At 41.2% G+C, this 12,810-nt stretch overlaps 1 protein-coding gene across 2 annotated transcripts in view; it reads right to left on the bottom strand.

The window, feature by feature from the left end:
- Positions 1 to 12,810, bottom strand: part of LOC103156056 (piezo-type mechanosensitive ion channel component 2) — a 51,687-nt gene that overhangs the window by 19,325 nt on the left and 19,552 nt on the right. For both annotated transcript variants that reach the window (XM_016663979.1, XM_016663978.1), the window contains exons 20-25: positions 12,396 to 12,428; positions 12,082 to 12,194; positions 11,607 to 11,782; positions 10,914 to 11,090; positions 10,282 to 10,446; positions 9,891 to 10,091 (exon numbers count right to left, since the gene is read on the bottom strand). In XM_016663979.1, the coding sequence (XP_016519465.1) occupies positions 9,891 to 10,091; positions 10,282 to 10,446; positions 10,914 to 11,090; positions 11,607 to 11,782; positions 12,082 to 12,194; positions 12,396 to 12,428 (865 nt within the window). The remainder of the gene's footprint in view (positions 1 to 9,890; positions 10,092 to 10,281; positions 10,447 to 10,913; positions 11,091 to 11,606; positions 11,783 to 12,081; positions 12,195 to 12,395; positions 12,429 to 12,810) is intronic.

Below are 12,810 nucleotides of genomic sequence, written 5' to 3'. Positions count from 1 at the left end.
AAAAGAAAACAATCAAAGAAAACTTACATTAATAAACCTGTGGACGTGTTGGTGATAAGAGGCAGCTCACAGGCAAAACGTATGTTTCTCACCAACAGATTCTTCAGAATCATTTTGCTTTTGTCTGCAGAATATGGAGGTGGTGGAGGCCTGAATGGGGAGGAACTTCAGCCGGCGCAACGATTTCTCCTTGCACCCCGTCTTATCCACTCCGGTCATCTTCTTCTTGTCCACCTTCTTCTTCAGCTTCTTGAAGAAGTCAGGCATCTCCACCTCCTTGTTGTCCCACAGCCCGTGGCACTGCAGGAGAGGCATGAGAACTACCCAGCTCACCGGCGTCTGCGCTGTCACATGGGGCTGTTTAAGCAAAAAAGACGGACTCACCTTCAGAATAGAGCGGTGGAAGAACAGAGCGAGCAGCTGGATGAGGTCAAACAGGACATAGCCATCTTTCTTTTCCACCCCGATGATGTTTGGCAGGGCAAAGGGTCGGTCTGCGTTGATTCCTCTGTAAGCAGACGTGGTCCAGGGGAAGAAACCGAACTGGAAAAAGTACTTCACTACGACTGTAAGCTGGGACAGAGAAAAGAGACGAATCCAAACAGGTTGTTATTAGCCTATTAAAGGCAGGATTTCAGGAATAGTGCCAAACAAACAACCATCTTTTATTTGAGAGAGCGACACAAACCAGAGGATAATTGTGGAATAGAAGTTATTTATTTTCAACCAAATAAAACCTAGTAGCACAAACTGTCTTCAGAAGAAACATTTGAAGTAAATAAGAGTGTGCCTGTGTATCATTTAATCACAGCATAATTACGCAGCATAAATGGTGTGTGAAGACCTCAGCAGTTTGATAGAGAACATTACGGAACAAACAACACAAAGAAAATCAAGAAATGCAATCAAGTATCAATCTCAATTCAAATTTATGTCACAATTATGCTCTACTATGTGCTGGTTTATCACATGAAATCCCAATAAAACACAGTGAAGTTTGCGATGAAGTGAAAAAAGGTCACGTACTCACTTTTTTGACATTTCTAATTAAAGAACATGAAACAAAAGCTATTTATTACAAGAGGGGAAAATGTTCGCAGCCGATGCACCGACCTACCTCCGTGTAGATTATAGCCGTCATCCAGAAGCGTTTGGTCGGCCGTGGCACCGACAGCATGGCCCAGAGGAATATCAGAATGGGCAGGATGAGCGAGAGGAACGACGCCGACACGATGTGGTTGAGGATGATGACAAAGTAGCACAGCATCTCCGACTTGGACACCATGGTGTTGTAGAGAGCGAAGAGCAGCTTCACGGGCCGCGGCAGCCTCTTGAAAAACTTATCAGACTCCGAGATCTCGTCGTTTTCAAACATGCTGCGGAGCCGGGAGAAAAGGAGGCAGGAAAAAAAACGACAAAGTTGTTATGCAGCAGACAAGCAAAAGGTTTGATTTTGACTCTAATTTTGCTTTTGACTGGCTGTTGTGTGCGTACTGACTTGTTCAGCAGCAGCTCGCTGGCTGTGAGGTTCCTGGTTTCCTGAGTCAAAGGTGCTGGAGACTCTAAGAGGTCGAGACTTTTTTCTTCCTCGCTCTGCTGGTCAGTCATTGAGGCACACTCCACGTATCCGGGGTATTCGCCCTCTTCTCTCTGCTGCGGTTTTTCATCCGCCTCATCTTTCTCCGGGTCTGGATGAGCTTGTTGTTCGTCTCCATCTTCTATATTTTGATCCCGATCCGATTTTTCACTAACCTCTTCGTCCTTCTCAACGTCCTCATCTTGTTTTGGGTCGTCGTGCTGACGGTCATCACCTTCTTGGCTTTAGAGAAAAATAAGAGGAAAAACCAAACTTTCAACCAAGTCGCGACAATACGACGGAGTATTAGGGCCATACTAAGAAAATATTAAATAAATAAATACAATTACGAGACCAGATTGATCAAATTAAGAAATATTACGAGAATAAAGTTGCAGAATTTTGAAAGTAAAGTCATAGCATTAGGACAATAAAGTAGCAAGAGAATGAAGCCATAATAACATGATACTAAAATCGCAATGCTACAAGTCATAGTTGGAATCTTGTAACTATGACTTTATTCTTGTAATTTCATTTTTTTTATTTTCTTAGCATGGCCCTAATACTTTGTCATACTTATGATTATAAGTTAGTTCTGAATTAAAATAAGAAGTACAATATAACTGATAAACCAACAAACAAACCAAATATTTACTTATGGGCTGATGACCCAGAGTAGCTTTTTTTTAATTATTTTATTCTGCTTTCTCTCATGCATAATGACAATAAGATGAATTCTGATTCTGATCATTGATTTCTGCTTTATCATAGTTTACCCTGCGGCAACGCTTCTAAAGTTTTTTAGTGTAGCAAGACTTTGAAATGCTGATGAAATCCATACATAAATCTGAAGATCTCCCAAATATATTAAAGCTTATACTTCCCTTAACGCTTGCTAAATAGATGATAAGATAATTTAAAGAGTGACTTCCTACCCCCTTTATTTTAGCACGGACGCTTCTGCACTATTTTTGGTTACAGTTTGCATGATAGTTGTACTTCGACTGAAGTGCGTATTCAACATGTTCCTTCACCTCTGTGGTAGAGTATCAGTCTCAAAGGAGCTCTGGTCGATGTTTGCCTCTTTTATCAGCCTCCGTCGGAGCAGGGAAGCAGGCGGGGCGGCGGGAGGCTCGTCCAGCTCCTCTTGCGTTGGCTGTCGGGAGCCCAGCATCGTCTCATCCGTCATACAACTGAAGGAGATCAGGAGCCAAGTGGGGTTAGACTGAGGCTTTCTTCTTCTTCTTCTTTTTTTTTTTAGTTTTCAAAAATGCAAATACAAGAGAAGCAAATTCAGACTGTGTCCAGAGGTCTACCTGTCAAAGCTGCTGCCCGCGGAGGCCTGGCTCTTCAGTTTCACATAGACGTGACGTGAGGAGACAACGGGAGGCGGGGTCGGAGGAGGAGAGAGCGCGTCCAGACCTTCCTCGGACGACAACGTGTTTTGACGGGATATCCAGGTTTCGTAAAACTGCTTCACGCTCTCCTGACTCACTTCTTTTCCCTGCAGAGATGCACACAGAGTTTGTTCTTCCGTTCCACAGCACAAAGTTTGAAGTTAGATAGCTTCCGGGTGGGACGGAAATGTTTTCTCACTTTTACAGTCTCCAGGTCGACGTTTTGTCATCTCACCTTCTTTTGCTGCTGGTTGAGCAGCGCTCGCTCCAATCGCAGCACTTTGGAAATGTCCAGGCTGTCTTTGCAGAAATCGTTCAGGCTGTCCGTCAAATCGTCGAGCAGAGACTGCAGAAACATCCAGCTGAACTTGAGCGTGTTCAGGACGCGCTGCAGGATGTTTTCTGCAGGACGCGAACGAGACGTGGACGTGATCCGGTGTGATTTGGCTGTTCACTGTTTGAACTTAATAACAGCGTTATGTAGAAACACAACACCAACGCCCCTCACAGGTGAGCTCACCTCTTTCTTCTTCTCCCTCTTCCGCCACAGTGCTTCCATCAAGTTCATCCTCACTGGAATCGGCTCTGTCTATGCCTGAAAAAATATTCGGTTTTTTATCTCTCTATTTTTTTTTTTTATCCAGTCTTTTGGTTATTGTGACATTTTTTTTGTCTCACCCTGCTGCTTCTGCAGTTCTGTCTTAGCCCTCTTCTTCTCCTCTTTCTTTAAATTTTTCTTTTCTTTCTTTAAATCCTTCAGAGCCGATTTGGAGCTGGTAGTCCAGGCGTTATACGCCCACTGGAACATAAAAAAAACATAACTGGAACATAAACACTGAGCTACTTTATGCTTCCTTTCATCAGAAAAATGATCCGCTTATCTGTCAGTATGTGACAGCCTGGGGGGAAAAAAAAAAAACTACTTATCGTTTTGCTTTATCTGTTTACCTGAAAAGCTGATTTCTTCTTTGGTGGTTCCTCTCCGTCCTTCACCTCTGTAACTTCTTCTTCTTCCTCCTCGCTGTCGCTCTCAAACAGGTGGTAGCCACAGTTGTTCTCCACTGTGTTCAATACCAAAGTCAGAACTGTCATTAAGCAGGGGAAGACTCTGAATAAAGAAACCGAACAAAAAAAAAAGCTGCTCTGATGCAAAAACTCTGCAACCAGACAAAAACAAAACTCCATATGTGTGTTTTATTTTAAGATTCAGGCTAATAAGGAAAAAAGAAAGTAAAGATATTTGACAATTTTACAATGAATTTTACAAAAAAAAATATGCATACCCCTTCATTTTGTTCACATTTTGCCACATCCTTCAATGTTTTTTTTAATTTTTTTTTTTTACATATTTTGTTGGAGTTTTATATGAGAGACTAATACAACATAGAATATAATTATGAAGCTGAAAGAAAAAGAAATCATATTTTTGCTGCATTTGACATCTTTTCTTCCAGGATTTTCCTATGAACTCTGACCGGCTTCCCTTCTCCCTCCTGAAGAGAGGTCCCCCACAGCATGATGCTGCCATCACCATGTTTCACTACATTTTTAAAACAGAACTTCTTTCAACAATAACTTTCTGCTTCCCACTCATCAGTAAAGGTCACTCTGTTTACCAATTAGGTGACTTTTGAGTGTTGCATTGGATTTTGTTTAATGGTATCAAACTTTCCTTACACTTAGCAAGTTTTATTGCATTGTCTCACATAAAACCGCAAAACACTTATGTTAAATTTACTGAAACGATGGTGAAGTCTGTGGCTGTAAAGTGACCAAATGTGGAAACGTTCAGGAGGTTTCTGATGGATTTCGCCGCTCACCTCCAGGCTGAGAGACCCAAGGCTTCCACCATTTTCCTGCATCTTTCTTTTCGTTCTCCTCATCGCCTGCAAATAAACAACCATCCTGGTTATTTGCTTCAATTTTCCGAGCAAGAGTAGAAACAGTCGGTCAAAATGAAACGCAGCGAATCACCCGACTTTAAACCTCAGCAACACTCAGATTTTGCTGCATTTGTGTTGCCTGCAATGTATTGTGGGAACAGTCAAGCGATTTCAAAAAAAGTCCAGTTTGGAACCAATATAAAAGATTTTACTGATCAGATTTTAAAATTTCTTTTTAGATTTAGCAAAAAAAAAAAAAAACCTACTTAATTGACTTATCTGACACAGGTCTAATATGCATATAGATGTTTCCAGTAGACTTTATCCCCATGGTAACAGCTATCTTCTTACAGGCTAAAACATGTTAGCGTTCAGCACCTGATGCCGTCCGCTCCGGACCTGCTGGCGGTTCCGCTCTGTCCGACGCAGCAGCCGGTGGCTTCTGTTTGGATTTAATCTTCTCCATCCTACAGAGAGAGTGGGAAAAAAAAGTTTATACCCCCTCGTTACTCTTTCACGAGAAGATAAAAATGGAAGTGGAGAGGAAATAAGCCAGTCATCATCATATACTGCATCCATTAACTGATTGATGGACTTTTCCTGTTCAGGCTTACTGTCTCTTGAGTGCCTCCACAGATTTCTTCTCCATCTCCAATCTGGCTGCAACCAGCTTCTTCACTTTGGCCTCAAACAGCTCAGCGCCCCTTAGAGAGATAAACAGAAATTAACACCAATTAACTGTTGCTGGGGTCATTCACTTGTGTGTGTGTGTTTTTTTTTTTTTTTACTGGCCTAGAAGATTATTGTGGATTTTTAATAGTTATTTTCTACACCCTTTTAGAGGGAAAATAGCTGGTTTTCTGATGTTCACACATTGATGAATCATATTTCTGATTTAGATGAATTTAGATAAAGTTAACACACACAGTTCATTATTTCTTTTTTTGTTTGTTTCACTTTTTGTCATCAGGTGTTACACTATCAGTAATTATTTAGTTGCATCTTACAATGGGGACCAGCAAACTGTAGTAATTACTTCTATATTAACACGCTGCTTAAAAAAAAAAACAGGAAAGGCAGGCTTTTTTCTTTATATAAACATCATAATGACCCTAAAGTACCTATTAAAGTACCAAGCGCCTCTCGTATGCTTAAACGTCGCAAATGTCTCCATAAAAGTTTCATTAATAACTGGAAGTCAGACCTCGATGCCAATATCTTAGCGGACTTGAGATCCGACACCACGTAGAGGAAATAGTAGCTGAGGAAGACCCTCCTCTGTGCCAGCAGCACGGTGAAGCATATCGCATCCCAGACGATGCCGGCCTCGCCCTCTGGCAGCTCGCACTCATCCGTAGGCTCAGCTGAGATGCACAGAGACAGAAATCATTTTTTACAGATCAGACTGCGAACGTCGTCTCAAGGCACAAACAGACTCAATTTGTAACCAAAATGTGCGTTAAGTGCAGTTGTATGTATTGAAGTGTAATATGTGAGGCTGGCTTGTCGGATTAGAAGCACTTTTTTTTATTTTTTAAAGGAACAACATTCAAGCTTCTCATTAAAAGTCTGTTTTATTTTAAAAGTTAAAATAACCCAAGCTATTTTTGTTGGCTATGGTAAACAAAAATGTCTGATATATTTTGTACGACTCACTGATTGTTTCCACGTTAGAAAACTGTGTGGAAGTGCGGGGAAACACTTGTAAAACATTGGATTTTTCTTCCACAAACACAATATTTATACAGCAAAACTTATTTAAACTTAATGAATTGACAGAGTACAATGTTTTAAAAAATTTAAAATGTGTGTACAAAGCGCAAGTTTTCATTGGCTGGAAAAAAAAACATCAAAGGTACAGGAAGAATAAATGGTGGTGGCAGCAACAGACTTTACAACCGGGTGAAAGTTTACTTTCCAAAAGGAAAGTGACCTGACACACACCCAGGTCCACCGACGCCGAGGACCACCAACACACCGGCACGGCGTGTGATGCACCACTTTCTGCTTGTCTAACACATTAAATCTCAATAAAATACAGTTTGCAATATAAAAAAAATGTGGGGGGAAAAAAACTTGTTAATGTGTAATTACTGCAAACACTTACGAACATTGTAGCCTTTGATGGTGCAGAACATGCTGAAGGCCTGAATTAACCAGCAGCTGTTCTTCAGCAGGCTGTCCAGATACGCACAAGCGCCAAGCTGAAGGAATCAAATAACTGGGTCAAAAACCCGGTTGACAAATCTGAGAACAAGGAGCTGCATGTCTGAAAGTGCTCGGAGCCGTACTGTTTTTCAAAGATGGAGCCCTTGTGTTTGTGCCGTGTTGCCACTTACAGACAGGAGGTTCTTCATGGCGATCACAAAGCAGGTGTAGGCGATGAGCCAGTCCCACAGGCGAAGGATGTATCTGACAGGCTGCATCAGGACGCTGCCGCCAAACAGCATGAAGTAAAAACAGGCCACCAGGTAGCCGAGGCAGAAGATGTTGATCCGCGTGGTGCCTGTGATGAAGATGAGGCAGAGGACCAGCCAGAAGAAGTAGCTGTAAACAAACACCTTCACCATGTCCAGGTAGGACCTGGGGACAAAACACACGCACGCACGCACGCACGCACGCACGCACACACACACACACACACACACACACACACACACATATGTTTTCCATTTGAAAAAAGCCAGAAAGTTGTCATTAGACTATCTAAAATTGATCACAAGTATCCTAAAAAAATAAAATGCTCATGTTTAATGTCACACATCCAAATGTTAGTTAAGTTACATCTGCATATATTGGCCAGGTTGCATCACCTGAATTTCGATAAGCTCCTAGGAGAAAATCTCTACAATAAAACAGGACAAAAATAACCATAAAAAAACCTACATGGACAAATAATTAAATAAAGCAATAGTATTGCAATCCTAGTAGTATTGTAATAGTAGTATTACAATCCTAGTAGTATTGTAATAGTAGTATTACAATCCTCTCATTTTGTAAGCCAAAATTAGAGGATTGTTGTCAAATGCAAAACATAAAAACATTTTATATTCTAGTCGGGGCACAAAAATAAAGTACAAGAATGGAAACGCATAATAAGCCATGTCTATTTTTGTATTTCGCCAACCACAATAATTAGTAACTATTTAAGTTTGATACTGTTTATGTACTGCTGTGTATAAAAAAAAAAAAGAAGAGTACAATCTAAATCTGCAGACTCTTAAGTGGAGCAATGAAGGCAACTTTCTGCAAATAAAGTTGTCAGCACACAGTGCCAGGAAACATTTATTATCACCCTGATAACGGTGTGCAAATAAGTCTGAAGCCTCCGAGCTCCATGCACATTCAGCAAACTGAAAAATGTCACTAAACTGCAGCAAAGAGTTGTTAGAAAGTCTCAGATTCAACCTTTAGATACTTTCTGCTAACCAGCTGTTGTCAAGTAAGATGAAGAAGACGGCAAAGCAACACTTTGATTCAACATTGGTGGTGAAACATAATGTCAAAGATAAGAAAAAACACACTCAAAATATATTAAAATCATTCCAACTTGATTTTGCTTTAGCTAATAACTGACATCATGAGACGTCATTCTGAAAAGATTTGCATAAAACAACAACACCAACCTGCAGTGAAGGAAGTTGTCGACTGGAATGAACTGGTTGAAGGAACACGGATCCAAATTGCGGCTGATCTCCACGTTGTCTCCAGCCAGAAGTCGCACAGCGGCTCGGTTCTCCTCCACGAAAACCTGCCACTGCAGAGACGAGCAGAGCAGCAGGAGGTGGTCGTCTGCAGGGAGAAGGACGGAGAAGGACGGAGACGGAGGTCAGAAGTTGGTGCGTAGAAACGCAGGAGCAAGTAAAGAGACGAGAAGCAAAGATCCACTCACAGAAGATGAAGGAAGGATTGGGTCTCATTGCAAAGTCTGGCAGGTAGAACCACTTTATGACGTTAGAGTTCAAAGGCTGAACTGCGGTTCTCCAGGGGTAATCTGCCAGAACATGCAGGGAGAAATTGATTCGATTATGGCTGATGTAACGACATGCATAAAATTATGTCAGAGTAAAAGAAAAACGATGACAAATTTCCTGAAATGTTTCAAACGTCATGCTGGTGAACCTCTGGGTTCAGCACTGGGTCCTCTGTGTTTCAGTCTGTGTATCTCTGGGTTTCTTAGTTTTTCTGCATCATGTTATGTTATAGGTGTACAGTTTCATGTTTTATGTGTGCAACTAAAGTTGATAAAACTCTACGCCGTTTTAAGAGCCTGTAAACAGAAACCCAGATTCGGACAGTAGTGGCAGGAAAACGACTGTCAGCGCTAAGAACTATAAACATGTAGGTGCCATAAAGGGTTCACAGTTTACTTTTTAAACGTGTGTTTTTAAAGTTTGCATTTTAGACACATAAGCAGTAGCGCAACTGCTTGATTTCTTTCATTATTTGATTCTTATTTTAAACCATAACCTGACAGAAAACAGAGACAAAATCAAGCTGTTTGGCTAAATCCAGAATATTTATATGACGAACTAAAGCACTAAAGTTGTTTAATACACACCGTCTCCTTTAAATAAAGCAATGGATATTTTTGCACTTTTAAATTCAGATTTATTTATTTTTTTCTCTAAAACCACAGCAGATATGCTTTTTACTCTGTCATGTTTGAAAGCAGGTGTCCAAGAGCTGAATGAAAACCAAAGCTAATTCAAATCAAACCGAACACATTCGCGTACCGACGCAGAGAGCAGGAGGGATGCCGATGCAGAGCAGGTACTGGAACACCATGAGCCCGGCTGTAAAGCAGCAGTATTTGGGCCAAACCTCTCCTATGGCCTTCCTGCGGCGGCGCGACAACACGGCTAGCAAAGCGCAGGAATGAAGCAGAGCGTAGAAGTCCATCCTCTGACCGATCACGTTCACCGCCATGATCAAGCTGATCTAAGGAGTAAGTGTGAGCACAGTGAAAGGAGTCAGACATGTTCTGGTAAGTGAAGACAGCAAAAGGCATTTTAGAAACTTCACCAGCAGCACCTCCAGCCCAAATTTGTAGAAGCCAAAGTTGATGAAGTATTTGACGCAGGGCAGGACGCCGTGGTCCAGGTGCTGCCTTGTGATGAACTGGAAGATGACGCTGAAGGAAGGAGGCTTCAGGTCGTTACGGAGACGAAAGTAGAGCTGGTGGCGATGGACAGTCGCCTCGAAAACAAGCAACCCGAGTACCATCAGGTGGTTCTACAACGTGGACGAAACAACCCAAATCCGCCAAAAGAAACTTCAGTTTTCAAGAAAATACATTAGAAATTGTTTATCCTTTCTGCTTTTGAAAACATATTGACATTAATATATATATTTTTTGTTTGTTTGTTTAACTTTAAGTTAGCAAAGCATGAAGGGATTTAGCAGAAAGCAGATTTCATCGTACCCTGAGGCAGGGCAGGATTCTCCCCTCGCACTTCCGTAGAGCTCCGCACCAGTAGACCGGGTCGACGGGTTCGGCGTAGAGAACGGACCTCCTGAGCAGCTCCATCAGGTTTCCCCTCAGATCTGCTCCGTCATCCAGCCCAGATCTGTTGGAGGCCAGTAAGCCCTAGAACCCCAAGATCGAGTTCGAAAATATTAAGACGTAAAAAAGCTGATTTTGTTGAAGGAGTTTACCTTGACATTTTCTTTTTTACAAGAATAACGATTATCTTGGTACAACATACTTGAAATTTTATGTATTCTTGTCCTGATTATCACTAATCAGGACAAGAATACATATTACAATTTAGTAAACAGATCAATTAAATAAATAAAAAAAATGGAAAAATGCAGAAAACACGTCGAAAGGCAAAAGGTTTTAAACTGGTCGTGAAAATTTGACTCCATCGTCACATCTCCAGGCTTTCTGAAGGTCCATGTTTTCCTTGAGAAAATACACAGGTTAAATAAAACAATTTCATCTTAACATTAAATCCTCACAAAATAGGATTCTGATCCATGCCCAACTGAAAGCCAAGAAAGTGGACGAGAAAGACCGAAATGAACCTGAAGCCAGGCGTGAGGTGAACTCACAGCGGTGCAGTTGGAGGAGTAATCCAGAGGTTTGATCACTTTGAGCTGATAGAACATCTTGCAGACCACCATGACGCAGGCCCACACCGCCGAGAAGCTGGAGGCCAGCGGGCGTAGCCGTGGGAATGGGAGCGCAAACACCCACAGGACCAGGAACAGGAAGTTCATCAGGGAAACCTAGGAAAATGAAATCCATCAACGACCGTTGTTTCAATGGTGTTTTTTTTTTGTTTTTTTTTTCACAGCTACAAACTTCGATTTCGTTTAGATGTTATTTGATAGATCAAGAAAAGTGGCACATTTAAGTCTACGCAGTCGGGTAAATGACGATTAAGTAAAGCTTTTTCTACAAATTTAAATCTGAAAAGTGTGGAGTGCATTTGAATCTAGCCTCATTCGTGAAGATTCTCCATAATGAAATTCAGAGGAACCATTTGTGTTACTTTGAATCTCAGTATGAGCACAGCTGTCAAAGGCCATGCATCGTTTTCCATCCACTTCACAATTATTCACTATTTTTGTTGGCCTGTCATGTAAAATCTCAATTATAAAACCTTAGGATTTGTAGTTGAGACGGGATAAAATTACAAAATGTGAAGGCATTTTGTAATTATAGCTGTTTCCGAACTGAGCAGATAGATTTTGACCAAAACTGGAAACAATTCACACTGACGAGTCGGACATAAATCCGACCTCTTGAAGTGACACCCAGATGATGCCAGAAGACACGATCTTCAGGCTGTGGAGCTCCAGGACTCTCCAGCTTAGCTCCTGGACCCGGCGGAGTAAAGACACCGCCTGGATGATGAGCAGGCTCGCCCGGTCCACGATCGTCACCCACTTGTCCTCCGGGCTGCTCGGCACAGCTTCTGACGGAGAAACGGATCGCAGACGGAGCCGTTTAGAGACGATTCGTATGCATTAAGTCCAAAACGCTATACGACAGACATTTTGTCCTGGCTCTTTTTCAGCCTATAAAATCTAACTTAAAATAAATTACCGTATTAAACCCGCAGCAGCTATTAAGGAGTTCAGAGAGACCTGATAAATAAAACAGACTGCAGCTCTGGCAGCTGATATATGCTTAAAGAAAAGAATGCTGCTGGAAACTCTGACCTGACAAAAATAAATTTTAAGTAGATTTTTTTAAATACAGGACAGTATTTACCTTCTTCTGCTGCCTCCTGCTGCTCCTCTGCTGCTTTCTCAGAGGGCGTCTGGACTCCGATGTTGTCCAGAGTTTCCTGACTTCTACTGTTACCCGGCTGCTCCTTCACAAGCCTGTCCAGACCCAGAGCATGTGCACTTAGAGAAACACATTTCCTCTCAACGCACTGGTTCATCCGGCAAAATTTAGCCAATAATGTATTTATTTAGGTAGTTAAACAGTAGTAACTCCTTGGTCGTAAATCGTTTAAAAAAATGATTTAAAAGATAAATTAATCCAGAAGTCAAAAGTCAGGATCTGAAGGAAAGTCTTACCTCTTCTGAAACTTTCCGATGTTTTCTTTAATGCTGGGAAGGAAATGACAGCATCTCATTGAACGACGCCAAAATTAATTCACAAATCATTTCTGAAAATTACGTAGTATTCATTTTACACCCTACAGTCACAAATAGATTCTAATCAATTACTTCAGAACTGAACCACATTTTCTCAAAAGCCTCTCGTCGGAACAATTTTTTTTTTCAAAGGATTGAAAAAAATTTCTATCCTTTGAAAATTTCAATCTCTCAGTTTTGAGAGATTGAAAGAGCAAAGCAAAAGGTGCAAGTAACAAAAAAACATTATTTTAAAAAAAGGGGTATGAGTGAAATTTAGAACATTACTGCCATAAACATTTTAAAGTAGTAGACTCAAAAGACAGCAACATTTGTTTGACCTGACTGGTCATAA

This window comes from Poecilia formosa, unplaced genomic scaffold (assembly GCF_000485575.1).
Source record: "Poecilia formosa unplaced genomic scaffold, Poecilia_formosa-5.1.2 Scaffold461, whole genome shotgun sequence".
NCBI lineage: Eukaryota > Metazoa > Chordata > Actinopteri > Cyprinodontiformes > Poeciliidae > Poecilia > Poecilia formosa.
The sequence above is the reverse complement of the archived record's forward strand: the minus strand, read 5'-3'. Positions and strand labels throughout refer to the sequence as shown.